At 49.4% G+C, this 14,338-nt stretch overlaps 1 protein-coding gene and 1 long non-coding RNA gene across 2 annotated transcripts; one reads left to right on the forward strand and one right to left on the reverse strand.

Moving 5' to 3' along the window:
- Positions 1–995: 995 nt before the first annotated feature.
- On the reverse strand, positions 996–4,536 carry LOC117852170 (endoglucanase 16). The gene is made up of 5 exons (XM_034734149.2): positions 3,959–4,536; positions 3,646–3,858; positions 3,066–3,266; positions 2,033–2,287; positions 996–1,945 (listed from the first exon to the last, which is right to left on the reverse strand). Exons 1-5 carry the CDS (start codon positions 4,259–4,261, stop codon positions 1,214–1,216), a joined length of 1,704 nt encoding a protein of 567 aa, XP_034590040.1. The 5' UTR covers positions 4,262–4,536; the 3' UTR covers positions 996–1,213.
- Positions 4,537–7,633: 3,097 nt separating this feature from the next.
- Positions 7,634–8,660, forward strand: LOC117851264 (uncharacterized). The gene is made up of 3 exons (XR_004639510.2): positions 7,634–7,992; positions 8,059–8,230; positions 8,453–8,660. It is a non-coding gene; the product is annotated as an uncharacterized lncRNA (long non-coding RNA).
- The last annotated feature ends 5,678 nt before the right edge of the window (positions 8,661–14,338 follow it).

Below are 14,338 nucleotides of genomic sequence, written 5' to 3' on the forward strand. Positions count from 1 at the left end.
ATAGAAAAATACACAAATATCTACAAATGTCAAACTAGTTATACTAGATAAACCATGAAATTTATTTTAATAGTATTTTAGCTTGATGCTGAAAATCTTGATATATTTATTTTGCAAAACCTGAATAATTTTAACTCAGAATAAAGTTAAACTAATTTATAATTTGAAATAAAAGGGAGTAGACTAATTTATAATTAAGGCGTACCGACGTCATCACGTCAGTAACACATCACTGGCAGCGCACACGATCTACCATGCGACGCATCTACCGTACTGGCACACCTAAAATACAGTGTGCAATTGGATGGATATCGAGATTTGAGGCTTGGCAGGCGAAGTGGCACTGTGGTTCTCCTGGGTGAAAAGCTGCTTTGGTGAGATCCTCAAGTTGGAGAGCTATTTTGTCCGAACAGCAGTGGGACAACATGACAACAATTTGTTTATCTCCTCGCCATTTTGACGGCTCACGCAGCATGCTGAAACTCTGCTGGACTAGGCCCGGGGAGGAAAAAAAAATGCCCACGGCCACTTGATCGGCTGTCGGTGTTTGTCTTTTCCTGAATCGCATGGCATTATCCTTTTCCATACGGAGGGGCATGGAGATCTCCATTTAAGTAGAGACAAAGGGAGGGTTGAAATAAAAAAAGTGAAATGCTCGTCATAGACTCTGGTCCAAGGACGGCCACTTTCAGTACACCGAACACGCCATTCTCCTGCAGACTTTTGCAGCTCGACTAAAGAGCTCTCCTTTGCATCGTCAGAGTAAAAAAAGCGCAACGCACTTCAGGCATTTCGCCATGATATATATTCAGTACTCTGCAGGGCATTACATTGCTTTTTTTTAGGGAAAAATATTTTTTAGTACCCTGAAGAATATTAGAGTGCTGGAGCTGCGCTGTGCTGAAGTTGTTAGCTGCCCTTTACCAGATTCTACGATCATTGCGTGCACGAGCTGAAATGATTTGAGAGGCAAAGTGAGCCCATACCCACTGGAATTTCAATTAACTAACACGTTATTCTTTTTTTCCTCTGATATTTACGGGGAGGGAATTTACATTTGTTTTGCCAAACCCCTCCTCCTATCTCTTTTTTTTTTCCTCGTATACAAATAATTTTCCTGTGAAGAGCGCCTTCACTTTGGCTCCACCTCTAGTAGAGAGAAAGAATGAACAAAAGAATAGGGGAAAAATTGTACAAGCCCCCCTCTGTATCCCTATCTATTTACACTTCGGTCCGCGGCAGGACTACTGCTCGCCGGCTGCTGCTGCGGTTGCACCGCCGCGGCCGCCGCCGATTCGGCCCGGCCCAGCCTGTTGAGCATGGCGAACATGCCGACCATGGGCGCCGTGTTGTAGGTGCAGGCCTCCGTCTGCATGTAGTTCTCCCGGTGATCCCGGAAGCGGTCGCGGCGGTCGGGCCCGCCGACGATGGCGCCGACGACGACGTTGGGGTTGGCGCCCTTGCGGACGAACCAGTCGTCGAACCCCTGCGCGCAGCCGATGAACTCCTTGCTGTGCTTGTAGGGCACGATGGAGGCGGCGCGGTGGTGCACCCGGGCGGGGAACCGGGCGCCGTACCCGACCAGGTAGCTCATCCCGCGCGGGTTGCTCCCCAGCACGTAGTCCACCTGCGACCGCGCCGCCGCGAACACCTCGCCGGCGCTCGCCGTGCCGCCGCCCGCGCACGACGCCACGGACTCTCCGCCGGAGGACGAGGAGGAGAGGTAGCCCGAGTAGGCGGACAGCAGGAACGCCGCGCTGGTCACGTACTGCATGTTGTTCCACTGCCGCACGTACAGCATCCCGCCGGGGCTCCGCTCCACGTTGGCTTCCGCGCCGCCGGCCGCGTTCCGGCCCATGCACGCGCACACGTAGTGCTCCGCCTTGGCCCTGTACCTCTCCAGCGTCTCCCTGTGCCGCGGCGAGTGCTCCCCATTCAGTAGCAGCTGGAACATCGAACAATAATGCTTCCGTTAGACATCGATCACTTGCCTTGCACTTGAAAAGTTACAACCGATGATCTCTAGACGTACCCTGGCAGCGAGGATCTGGACGCCGGCGTACTTGACGTCCCAGCTGAACTCGGTGATGGCCCATCCGGTGCCTCCGAAGTCGTGGGCGTTGTCGACGACGTAGTCGAGGAACTCGGCGCGGCCGGTGGCGCGGTGGAGCCAGAGCGCCGCCCAGAGGAGCTCGTCGTGGTACCCGCTGACGGAGGCGTAGTAGCTCTTCACCTCCGCGATGCTGCTGTCGTACTTGCCACGGTACGTGTCGGCGAACTCGAACAGCTGCAAAAAAAAAAGTACACCGTACACCAGGTTAGCAACTTATTAGCATGATCCATGATGAGAGCTGAGCTGGGGGGGGACGATCAGTACTAATCGCTGTTCACACGAGCACTAATAATCCAACCAACACCAACCCCAAATAACTAATATTCCTTCCTCTTGCCTAGCTAGCTCGATCTGCCTGCCCTGCCCTGTACGCCATGATCGACCGATCCATCGATCGATGATCATCCATCATCATCGCTGCATCGTTGTAACGACATCGACGACAACGTGACGGAATGTGGTGGTTACGTTAAGCGCCCCTTGCTAATGGGTTCTCTATCTCTCTCTCGTCACCTAACCCTGATAGTAACATGCTACGTGCTTCCTGCCTGCCTCTCGTTCGTTCAGGAAATCTCACCCCCCGTGGGGGCCCACATGGCGGCCTCTCTGGACCGACAGGAGGTTTTCGTACGTATAGGGGTTCGAATTTTCAAAACACCCCCTTGACCCGTTGACAAGCCGGCACGTGCGCCGGTACCGGGCGGCGCGGGGCGACACGGCACGCGTGTGAACGAGGGCAGGAGGAGAAGGAGAAAATCGTGCGGCTCCGACCGGCCGGCCAGCGGCGCGACGTCAGATTCCACACCTAGCTAGCACTGGTCAGTTCTGAGCCAATCAGGGAGCTAGCTGGGCATGACGCGCGCGGTAACCAATCGAGATCATCATTAGCAGCGGCGGTAATTATTTTAATAAAAAGTTACTGTCATAATCATCACCATCAGTGGTTAATTACCTGGAGGGCGTGGTGCAGGAGGAGGCTGGCGTAGTGCGGGTTGTGGTCCCGGAAGACCATGGAGGCGGCGGCCATGGCGGCGGCGGTCTCGCCGGCGACGTCGGAGCCGGGGCGCTCGCGGTCGACCTTGTAGGCCTGCCGCGACGTCGTCATGTCCTCCGGCCGCTGCCAGCAGTAGTGGTCCGTGTCGCCGTCGCCCACCTGGATGCATTGTCAGGGTCAGAGCCGCCGAAAACCCATCGGAAAAAAGAACACACAGTTGCTAGCTAATCCCCATGTGAAAGCGCAATGATGGAGCGACAGGAGCGTGTGAGATTGCGCGTCTCGAACCGCAGCTTGTCAGCTAGCAGCTAGCGCCACCTAACAAATGTTCCCTCGCTCGACTCCTTTTTTTTTCTTTGGATTTTTATTATAATTCTTTCTCTGCTTTGCCAACCAAGATGCATGTTGGTCGATCGGTCTGACTCTGACCCCAGTTTTATCCTGATTGTTTATTAGCAATGACCAGTTTGGTAACTACGGATTAGTTGGTTAATGGAGTGATTATTATGTTCGGTAGTAAAAATAGTTAGTTACGTACCTCTGCCCAGAGCTCGTGTGGCTTGGTGTGCGCCTTGATGAAGTAGTCGGTGCCCCACTTGATGGACTCGAGCGCGTGGGCGAGCTCGCCGGCGTCGGCGACGTCGGCGCCGTACTCGAGGAGGCTCCAGGAGAGCATGGTGACGGTGAAGGCCATGGGCAGGCCGAACTTGACGTGGTCGCCGGCGTCGTAGTACCCGCCCACCAAATCCACCTGCTCACATCCACACAGCGATCGAGATCCAGCAAGCACCGTCAGACACCGTCGTCGTGATCGGCGTGTAGTAGCTAGGCAGCAAAAGAATTGAACGTACTCCTTGCTCGAGGCCGTCGGTGAGGCCGGAGTGGTCGCGCCACGCCACGCGCTGGCCGTGCGGCAGCCGCCCCGACCGCTGCGCCTCGAAGTAGAGCAGGCTCTTGTGCAGCGCGTCCTCGTAGTCGTGCCGCACCGACGACGACGCCGGCCCGGCCGCAGCCGCCGCTGGCGACTCGGCGCCGCTCGCCATGGACAGCGCCGCCGACGCGAAGAGGACCACCACGGCGAGAAGAACCTCCGCGAGCCGCCCCGGCCGGAGCCACAGCCCCGCCGCCGTGGCGCCGGTCCTCGCGATCCTCATCTCCGTGCCTCGAGAATGTTACTGCTGTGCCCACCCGGCAGAACTTGGCATGCACTGTCGGTCAGCCTCCGATCCGGCCGGCGGCTGCAGTGCCCGGCCGGGACGGCGAGACCGCTGGCTCGTCGGAGCAGTGCACGTAGGCAGTAGGATCGATCAATCTATCGGTCGATCGAGGTTGGTGGTACGTGCGCGTTCGTAGCAGGTAGCAGCGGCGGCACCCGTCGGTTGTTCGGCGGTGGGAATCGGGGGCGGGCGGGAGGGAGGGGGGAGAGAGTGGAGTGTGGTGGGCTGTCCAGTCTGCGGGGGGCGCCGCGGCCCTTATATGTAAGCGAGCGATGGAGCGAGCTCCGCCGCGTTAGAGTTGGAGGGGAGGGGAGAGGTTAGGTGACTTGGCGGTTGGGGGTCCATGGCCGTGGGGGCGCGGGAATAGAAAAATGGCAGGGGGAAACAAGGCATGGGACTATGGTCTATGGGAGTCAGGGGAAGCGTGAGTAACCCGTGGTGATGGATGAGGGAGGAAGGCGGGAGGAAAGGAAGGCTGGGATTTGGGAATGGGCCACGGGGGTGATCGATCGATTGACCGAATAAAAAGCTATTATTCCCGGGGAAAAAAAGGCGACGTCAAACGGCTGGGGTTGGAGTTGGAGCAGCCAGGAATAGAGCGGGGGTGGGGGGCAGCCAGCAGGTCCACGTACGGAATGTTCGGCAATGCTGCTGATCGCAACAGGAAAAGGAAAAAGGAAATACTATGTTCAGAATTTCTATTACTCGTTTCTCCACCATTTTAGATTTTTCACGTTGGATTTTTTGAAATATATAGGAAGTTTTTATTTCAACCTCTGCACTAAACCATTCATTATTACAATACTCAACTTGACAGATTTCCATGACTGTCGTTTTTGAAAGTGCGGCAAACCAACTTCATTTTTGTCTAGACGTTCTCGTTCAGTTCAGAAGTATATCTAATGTATGGTACCGAGCAGAAATGATAGTGTTGGCTGATATTGTCCTGCTCAACCATATAGCTCATCGTGTATCACTTGCCCTACTCAAATTTAGAGATGCATAAGTGAGACTACACGCTCTAACCAATTCCCAAACAAATTAACTACATTTTTCGGTGGTAAATTAAACCATATGCAACTTTTTATGTATCGCACACTAAATTTAGAGTGTTAGGTGCTACTTGCATTGTGCCAACAAAAAACCTTTGATAAAATTTAGTTATCAGTTATTTCCATGATCTCTTTGGCACTTTTCCCGTAGTATATAACCTTTGACAAAATTTAGTTATCGGTCATTTCCATGATATCTTTTGGTACTTTTCCCCGCTAGTGTAAACATTATTGGTGACCGCGTACGGTACAGTGCCGTTTTTTATGTACAGCACAAAGAATAGATAATTACGGGCGTGCCACTTGGTCCCTGCTAGGCAGCAGGCAGCAGTAGGGTAGTGGCGCGAGTCGCGACGCGCGGAGATATTTTTGTCAAACTAACCAAGCCGCCGGGCCACCGCGCAAAGGCAAAGCGAGCGGGCGCTCTCGCGCGGCTTCGGCTAGGCTACTGTGGCCGGCCGGACGGACCCGCGCGTACAGACAAGGACGCGGGACGATCGCGCTCGCTCGCTCGCGCGCGCGGTGCCGGATGGCGACGGCGCTCCGGCCGCCCGGCGCGCGCGATCCCCTCTCCCCCTCCTGCTCGGCGCTCGCTTCCTCGCCCGGCGCCTGAAGCCTGAAGGCTACCGAGCATGTTGCTGCTTGATGCCGTGCATGTACCGGCCGGCCGGGCTCCTCTGGACGGGTGACATGATGCGTTGGGTTGGTGCGAGTAGGTGGGTAGGGTAGGCCCGCGTCCAGGGTTCCTCCTCCCCCCATGTTTGTTGTACGACCGAGCGAACCCAGCCCAATGCGATAAGCGTCGTGCCGCGAACGGAATGGAATCCCTTTCCGAAGCTTCTTGGCCCCTGCAGGCTCAACCGCTGCCTAGCTTATGTTAATGGCACAGCCACTAAACACGTACGACTAGCCCCAGTACAGATACTAATTTGGCAGCACACGCACATTAGCGTTTTCGGGCAACCAACACACGCTTTCAGCGGCTGCGGTACCCGTTTTCTATTCCAGTTTGAACTTGATTACCCAGGCAGCAAAATGATGATACCTGATACTGCTTTCGATTTGCTCTTTTTTTTTGGAAAAAAAAAACTCTTCGTCTCAGTATTGTTGCTCTGCTCGTTGGCTCGTTTTTTGCTCGTGCTGTTGCTTACACGGTCGTCTCGTGTTGTTTATTATGACGGACGGACGGGCGGCTGCGTCAAGCAAGCGAGCGAGGGAAGAACACGCACGAGACGAATTGGAAACGTGTGGAATTGGATTGTTTCCGCTAGCTGTATTGTATCCGCATGATGGTGCTTTTCGTCCGTGTGCTCGGCCGATCAGTCCACGTTGATTACTAGCTTTGTTCGTTAATCCGCACCGCCTACGTATTCCCTGCCGTCAGTAGTATATCTACTACTCTCGACGACCACGAATTAAAGAAGCGGCCAAAACATGCATGGGAGACTAGCCAGAATCTTGCAAGTTACGACATGCATATGCGCGGTCATTTTCCAAGCCCAGAACTATGGCTAAGAACAAAGTCAATCAAAGGTAAATGACGACGTGACCGCCGTGAAGGAAACAAATTAACGACCGAACCCACCTACCAACCCTCCTGCGATGCAGGCTCGTTGCGATTGATGATGACAAGTCAAAAAAAATAAAAATAAATCACGAAACAAACCTTTTCAGCATTCGTCTCTGCATGCTGCGCGGTACACAGTCGTAGGAGTGTCGGAGCCCCGACGGCGCCACCGCAACCACCACCGCCGCGTCGCTGCCGGCCGGAGCAGCGCGCGATGGCGAGGCGGCAGAGCAGGGAGAGCCAGCGTTTCCCTTTCGCCAAACAGTTCCTCGGTTGTTTTCCATCTCATCGTTGTCCTGCTGCCCTGCCTGCCGCCGCTTAGCAAATCACAAGTGCCTCGCAGTTAACCTGGTTCGCTGTCGAGGTCGTTAGGGGGCTCGTGACACATGCACGCCTGGGAGGCGTCTCGTCTCGATAGATGAGCGAGGGGGTTTGGTGAGGTGAAAGTGAGATCTACTTCTTCCATTCCAAATTGTAGATCATTTTAGTTGTATATCTAGATGCATAATAATATTTATGCATCTAGAAAAGCTAAAATAACCTACAATTTAAAACCACTACTAGAATCCTACATTTACCCGGGAGTTATTATATCTGACCGACCGCCCGTTGGTAAAGCCGACAATTGCCGAGCGCCTTTATATTCCCAACCGGCTATTGTACAAATGGCCAACGGTGATTTAAGTGCCTGATATTTTTTTTTTGGCACAGTCGCCAACCTACAGAAGTGACCGATAGGCTTCTTGGCACAGTCGGCAAGCTACGGAATGGCCGACGGGTCTAAGAACCACCATCGGCGCAACATTTGCAAAATATTTGCTATAACTGCCAGTCCTTACTTTTTCCTGATTTTTAGTCCCACGCTTTTTTCGAATCGGTCCCACTCCCATGTTGTGATTATACCACCGAGGATCGTCAGATCATGTAACCGGCCACATCGCAGTGATTCGTGATTGGATGACCGAGTATATATTAACCTACACAATAACCCTTGCCGTCTCAGATCCTTCTCTTCTTCTCTCGTCCTCATCCAAGATCGTGGCTCCATGGTATGTTCGTGATCCAGTTCCAACTCAAATATAGGATTCGTAACTTATTCTGAAGGTTCTTTGCAGGTCCTGATGTTGCAACCCTTGCCAAATCTGACGCCCATCACGATGCATGGCGGAGTAGGTTGCCGCCCCCCTGCAGCCGTCAGAAGATGAGCCATCTCCGTTCCCACGGCAAGATGGTGCCCTGCTGCTAGTCACCATGCCGCGGTGTGTCGCAACTCGCAAGGGGACAAAGGTTTGTAGATCGAAACCTACCATCACCAATTCACCATTGACAGCCGTATGGGAGTACTAATCCATTTTTAGGCTTGTTCTTTACCTTGATTCTTCATTTTTCCAGAGAGATCATTGCCCTGATATATTCCTAATTTGGAAGCTTTTGTTATTACGTACGTTATTCTACAAACAATTTTTGATCCCGGATTCTAATCTGTTTGCATATCTTTTGGATTTATAGATCTGCTGCCTCAAATGGGATCAAAATTTTGTGCCATCAAGGATTACTGAAAATGAGTGAAGGATCGACCAAGACAAGAAGACAAAATATGATGGATTCACATTTTCTTACGTTTTCTGTAAAATACATAGGTAGCCTGAGAATAATGTATGCTTATTTTACTTGTAACCCATGTAATTCTTGTTCTATTCAATATATACAGCCTTGTAACGAGGAATCAAATTAATATGAGTCTTTACACATCTTCCTTCTTAATTCTGCATTAAACTCTGTGCTATATGAAATAAATAAAAACATAGAATATAATGCAATTGGTTTGTAACGTTTGCAGAACTGACACAAAACAATGTCAGAACATGGACACACCAGAATTAAAATATTTTCGTAACCAAATATATTAAAATAAAGAGGAAAGTAAAAAACATTTTAAATAAAAATAGCGACTGGCCAAGGGTAATCACCAGTCGGCAAACTATTTTGATGAGGGTCTGCTTCAGTAGCGTGGTCAGCATGTGACCGATGGTGAACGGTCAGGCATATTCACCGTCACTAACAAAGTGGCCAACAGGCCCTTGGCAATTGGTTGAATGCCCAACCAAGAGTCGCCGATGGGAAGTTGCCGACGGTATAGCCAACAGTTTAAGTGTGCTCGATTATTCTTAGGATTCTAGTAGTGAACGGAGGGAGTATAAGATGAAACTTTGATTACCGATTTATATGTTATGATGACATTGCTTTTCAGATGAATTACCCTAGTCGCATCAACACTGTATTGAAAAAAAACTATTTTGATTTTAGATATTGATGATGGTTAAAGCTCAAAGAGTTTCACTTAGCATAAACCTAGAACTACCTATCTGGTCGTCGTGTACCCCGGTAGTCTGGTTTCCTGTCGCGGTGGATGGCTTGTCGCCACAATTCACATTTTAGCTAGGCACATGATATTTTTGTTCTGTTCTCCGGAGTGGAGTTTTTGGATGTGTTGGGAAATTTACCTTTTCAACCTTTTTTCGCCACTTGAGCATGTCGCAAATGTGAGTAGCTTAATTAGGACATTGATAATTCCATTTTCTAAAAAATAGGACATTGATGCACATGATCTATAAGACGAAACTTGATTACCAATTATATTTATATATTATGATGAAATTGCTTTCCATGATGAATAACCTAGGCGAGTCAACACTGCGTTGAAAAAAACATTTTGATTTTTAGCTACTGATGATTGCTAAAGCTCAAAAATTCCACTTAGCATAAATGTAGAACTACTTATATTTGTGATAAGGGGGTGTACAAATTTTCTAAATATTTAAATCTAAGACTTCAAAGCAATGCAGGCGTTTTTATCTCAACAAATAACTCAAATATTCAGTTGTCTTACATGACAACGATCAAGTAGCATTGCCAGAATCATGTCGATTATAGAATGCCACTCTTTCGCGGATACCTTGTTGCCACAATTCGGATTTTAGGCATGATATTTGTTTTCTTCCTTGCAGTGGAGTTTGGAATATGTGTAAGAAAATTACTTTCTGAACTTTTTTCAGTTACTTCCGCTTATCTTAAACATTAGTATTTTAGGACATTAAGATGGTTTAGTAGGCGAAACTTTGACTACCGTTTTATTTTAAAATAGAACGCTTCAACTAAAAAGTGTTATACATACTATAAAATTGCTGTTCAGTTTGAATAGTTTAGTAGCATAACATTGCGTGCAAAAAACTATTTCTAAATATTTAAATTTAATATTTCAAATTAAGCAATGCGTGTGGTTTTGGTTTTTGTCTCAACTAATACGGTTAAATGTTGAGTTGCGGGTTACTTAACAACCAGATTAGCCTTGATACAACCACAACGATGTTAAAGTCTAGGCATCAAATTATTTAGGATCAATGGTTTTTACTTGTGGCGCCTAAATTTCACAAGAAATGCAAGAAATGGTTCAACGTACTCCCTTGTGGATCATAAAACATTCCCAATTCCCACTCGACCACGCGGTTTTCCTCTGCATCCTAACGGTCACATTTAACTCCACTCACTCACGCTACGAGTACGCGGCGCTCGAGCTCAATAATTCGCAGCCATCTGTTTGCTTGCGTGCGGCGAGGAGGAAAAGGAATGGAACGCATGGGCGCATGGCATCCATCGTTGAGGACAAGGGAGGATGGGTTTTGAATACATGGCATGCATGGGCTCCTCCCCACATTCCTTCCCGATCTCTAGTTTAGCACCAGTGTTGAGTCAGTTCTCCTCATCAGTGTGTAGCAAGCAAAAAAAAGTCTCAAGTGGTGGTGGTGGCGGCCAACTAAGCGCTTCGTTGGCCGAGTCCTCCGGCAGCGGCGCGGCGGATAGATGTGAACCGGGATGCTTTCGGATGAACAGACCAAACCGCGTCCTGGAGCTCGAAAAGCTGCGCAAGCGGCTAAAGGAGTGGTTGATCTGATCGCTCTCGCCTTTGTTCTTTTGTTACTCCCAAAAGAAGGAATGGTATTGTACTCGTAGAACCGTACTGCTAGTCTGCTACATTTCTATGTGGTTCATCCTGTACTTTCTGCCTGCCCTGGCCTATCCAACTATCATGGACCCTAGAGATGCATAGTAGAACGTGAGATTCTGAGGGTTGCAAGGCATGCATGATGCAGTGCAGTAGTATATGGCAATTGGATTTTTTTTTTTGGAAGACGATGGGAACTGGAGTGATGCGTGGTAGATACAGTAGTGTGGCGCATGTGTGGAGTTGGTCCTTTTGTGCGTGTTGTCATGCGTGGAGAGTCAAAAGGGAGGACATCATTTTGTTTTTGATCCAGAAAAGGGTGTGCCCAGTAGGGTGCTGGGAGTAGTACAGTAGTGAGAAGTACTTGAGGCATGGAGGTTAGGCAGCTCGCCAGGACCGGACCGGGCCGCTGCTGCAGGTGGACGGTTGACACTTGACGCTGCATGCCTCGGATGCTGAGGCTGGTTTGGCCGGCGTGGAAAAGTCTCGTAGCCTTCCATGGTCAATTCTTCACACCAGCGCGCGACGGGAGTGAAGCGGCAGTGCCCGGCCGGCCATCCATGCCTGCGTTCCTCGTGCAGCTAGTGTGGCTACGAGAAGAAAACGGAGAAGGAAAAGGGTGGTGCTCGGCAAGGACCACAACCTGGATCAGCATTCAGCAGATGGGTGAAATTGGACGGTGGAGACGCGTCTCCACGAAAAGGCGCTGTATGTTGCCACGCAGTGCTGACAAATACTCCCTCCGTTCCACATATCTATAAGTCTAAAATAATTAAAATGATCTGCAATTTGGAACTGAAGGAGTAGAATTCTTACAAGATGTTTATATGCATACTGCATTACTGCCCTATTTCATCGTGCGACAGATTAGTTAGTGATGAGCTCCAGTTGACGCTCGAATGGAGCAGCAGTCAGCTACTCGCCTACTCAGCTAGTGAGCTGAGCCGAGTGTGAGTCTGCTTTGCCGGTTGCCGGGTCTGTGGGAGGGTGTGGGTGTGGCCAAAGGAGAAGGCGGCAGCGACACCTTTGTTTTTGGGCGCAAAACCCGGCAGGAGATCACAGCACATATATTCCCCGCGTCCCCACCCTCGTTAACCAGTGACGGTGGCGCGGTGCCCACGTCCCACGGTGACGAGCGCGCGGTGGCCCGCCGGTCAGCGTCTCCGGCCGCCGACACCGCACGAGCGCGTTCGTGCGCTGCGCGGCCACGTATGCGTGCGTGGCTGTGGCCGTTCGTCAACACAATTTTACACAATTACACCAGCCGATGACGCGGTTTGTTGCAGCCGGCCTCGGGGTTCGGGATTTTGGCGCCTAGCAGAGGGCTACTAGCTAGCTGCCTTAGCTCGTCCGGCATACGTCAGCGTTTCGTCACCGTCGGTGGGCCCCACCTTCGAGCTGGGGAGATTGCGTACGGGCCGAGACTGGGAGACGCGCACGACGACGTGCGGCGGTATGGCGCCACCGCACCGGATGTATGCATGCACACGCACGCAGCACGCTAGATAATCGTCGCCGGCGACGACGACCCGGCGTCCCGGCGACACCGCTGACTGAACCGGCCGGGCTACGTACGTCGCACCCCTGTGTTTCGTGCACTTCGAGCATGACGACCTACCAGTACCAGCCACCAGGCATGGTGTGCCCACGATTTTTTTTTCCTGAAACAATAAATGTAGCAGAAGTTGGGCAAGCAAATGAGCCATGCGTTTCTGGGCCCTTGACCTCGAGGAGCAAGTTGACGCTTGGATATGTGGCAGCGCGAACGAAGTTCCAGGGTATGTTTAGTTCGCTCCAAACTTCCAACTTTGACACTATGCAAAAAGAGATTCCCCATCACATCAAACTTACGGTACATGCATGGAGAACTAAATGTAGATGAAATAAAAAATTAATTGAACAGTTTTGTTGTACTTTACGAGACGAATCTTTTGAGCCTAATTAGTTAATATTTGGACAATAATTCACAAATACAAACGAAACGCTACAGTTACGTATTTATGGCAAAATGCCAATTTTGCCACTTCCAAATTAATAACTAAACAAGGCCCCAGTATTTATCGTACTAACTCGTTAATTAAATATAAATGCCAAATAAAGTTTGGTGAACTTTGACGACGACCCAATTATTAGCTTACGCGCCAAAATTCCCTCATAATCTTTTTTCCATGATTCGGAAGAGGTCTCTTTCTTGAGTCAATAATCATCGTTTCGTTCCAAGCACACGGTCAATTTTACTACACTGCAGTGCTAGTGAGCTAGATGCTCCTGTTGCAAGGGACACTAATGTCTGAACAGGTGGACGATGTGCACACGAGTGGACTTGGGCTCGCATCGTTGACAGGCACCGGCTGCAGGTCCTGAACCTGAAACTTTGCCTTTGGCTTCTTTTCAAACTTCTTTTTGTTGTCCAACGTACGTGTACAGTGCAATGAACGGAAAAGTACTTCTCTGAGACCTTCTAGCAATTATCAACAACTTCGGTCCCCCAGTTGCGAACGCCTTTCCGGATTCTACACTGAGCCCAACTGGGAAAAAGGCACCATGCATCGCTGTTTGAGCAATACTAGCAAAGAGCTGTGTGTACGCTTTGGCTTTGCCCATCAAACAGGTCTTTCATAAAGCCTTGCTACAAGGTCGTCTTTCCATACATACATATTCCAGAAGTACTTAATGATGCTTTACGAAAAATAAAGATACCAACAAACAAGTGCAGTGTGCTTCGTGATGAAAGAACTTCGGAATACAGCTGAACTATATATGCAAGACTACATTAAATTTTTTTTTCTTGATTTGTGATTCTTGTACAACTTTTAAGAGAACATAAGAGCACTGCTAAAATTACTCTACTCGAAGGTACATCCAGGTCCGTGTCTTGGCCATAATCGGTAGACCTTATGACCAAAATAAAACACACTAAATGTTTGTTGAGAAATTATAAAACATACTCCCTCCGTCTCAAATTATTATCGGTTTTGGTTTTTCTAAATACATAGCTTTTACTATATACCTAGATATATGTATGTCTAGATACGTAGCAAAAGCTATGTATCCAGAAAAACTAAAATGAATACTAATTTTGGATGGATGGAGTAGATGGAGATAGAGATTGTAGCCATGCCAACCTCATTTAAAAAAATAGAGAACCACTTAAAAATTTAAATTTACTTAAAAATGCATGGGCAACTCAAACAAATTTCAACCGAAATAGAAAATGTTCCTTTTGTTTGCTGTTAGGGTTGGGAAATGTTCAACTTTGGGTCAAGGAGAGAAATTCAAGGTGTTTAGGCAGAGTGCTTCAATGGAGAACATGCTGAAACGTCATTAACACCTGCATGTTATAGTACTCCGTAAGCACCTGAAGCAAATTTAATAAACATTTTTTTCCTCTA

This window comes from Setaria viridis, chromosome 4 (assembly GCF_005286985.2).
Source record: "Setaria viridis chromosome 4, Setaria_viridis_v4.0, whole genome shotgun sequence".
NCBI lineage: Eukaryota > Viridiplantae > Streptophyta > Magnoliopsida > Poales > Poaceae > Setaria > Setaria viridis.

Bases quoted from the DNA above. Each gene is read 5' to 3' on its own strand.
- LOC117852170 (XM_034734149.2), bottom strand. From the start codon at position 4,261: ATGAGGATCGCGAGGACCGGCGCCACGGCGGCGGGGCTGTGGCTCCGG. The intron at 3,267-3,645 runs GTACGTAACTAA...CAATGCATCCAG, and splicing joins CACACGAGCTCTGGGCAGAG to GTGGGCGACGGCGACACGGA. The intron at 2,288-3,065 runs GTAATTAACCAC...TTTTTTTTGCAG, and splicing joins TCCTGCACCACGCCCTCCAG to CTGTTCGAGTTCGCCGACAC.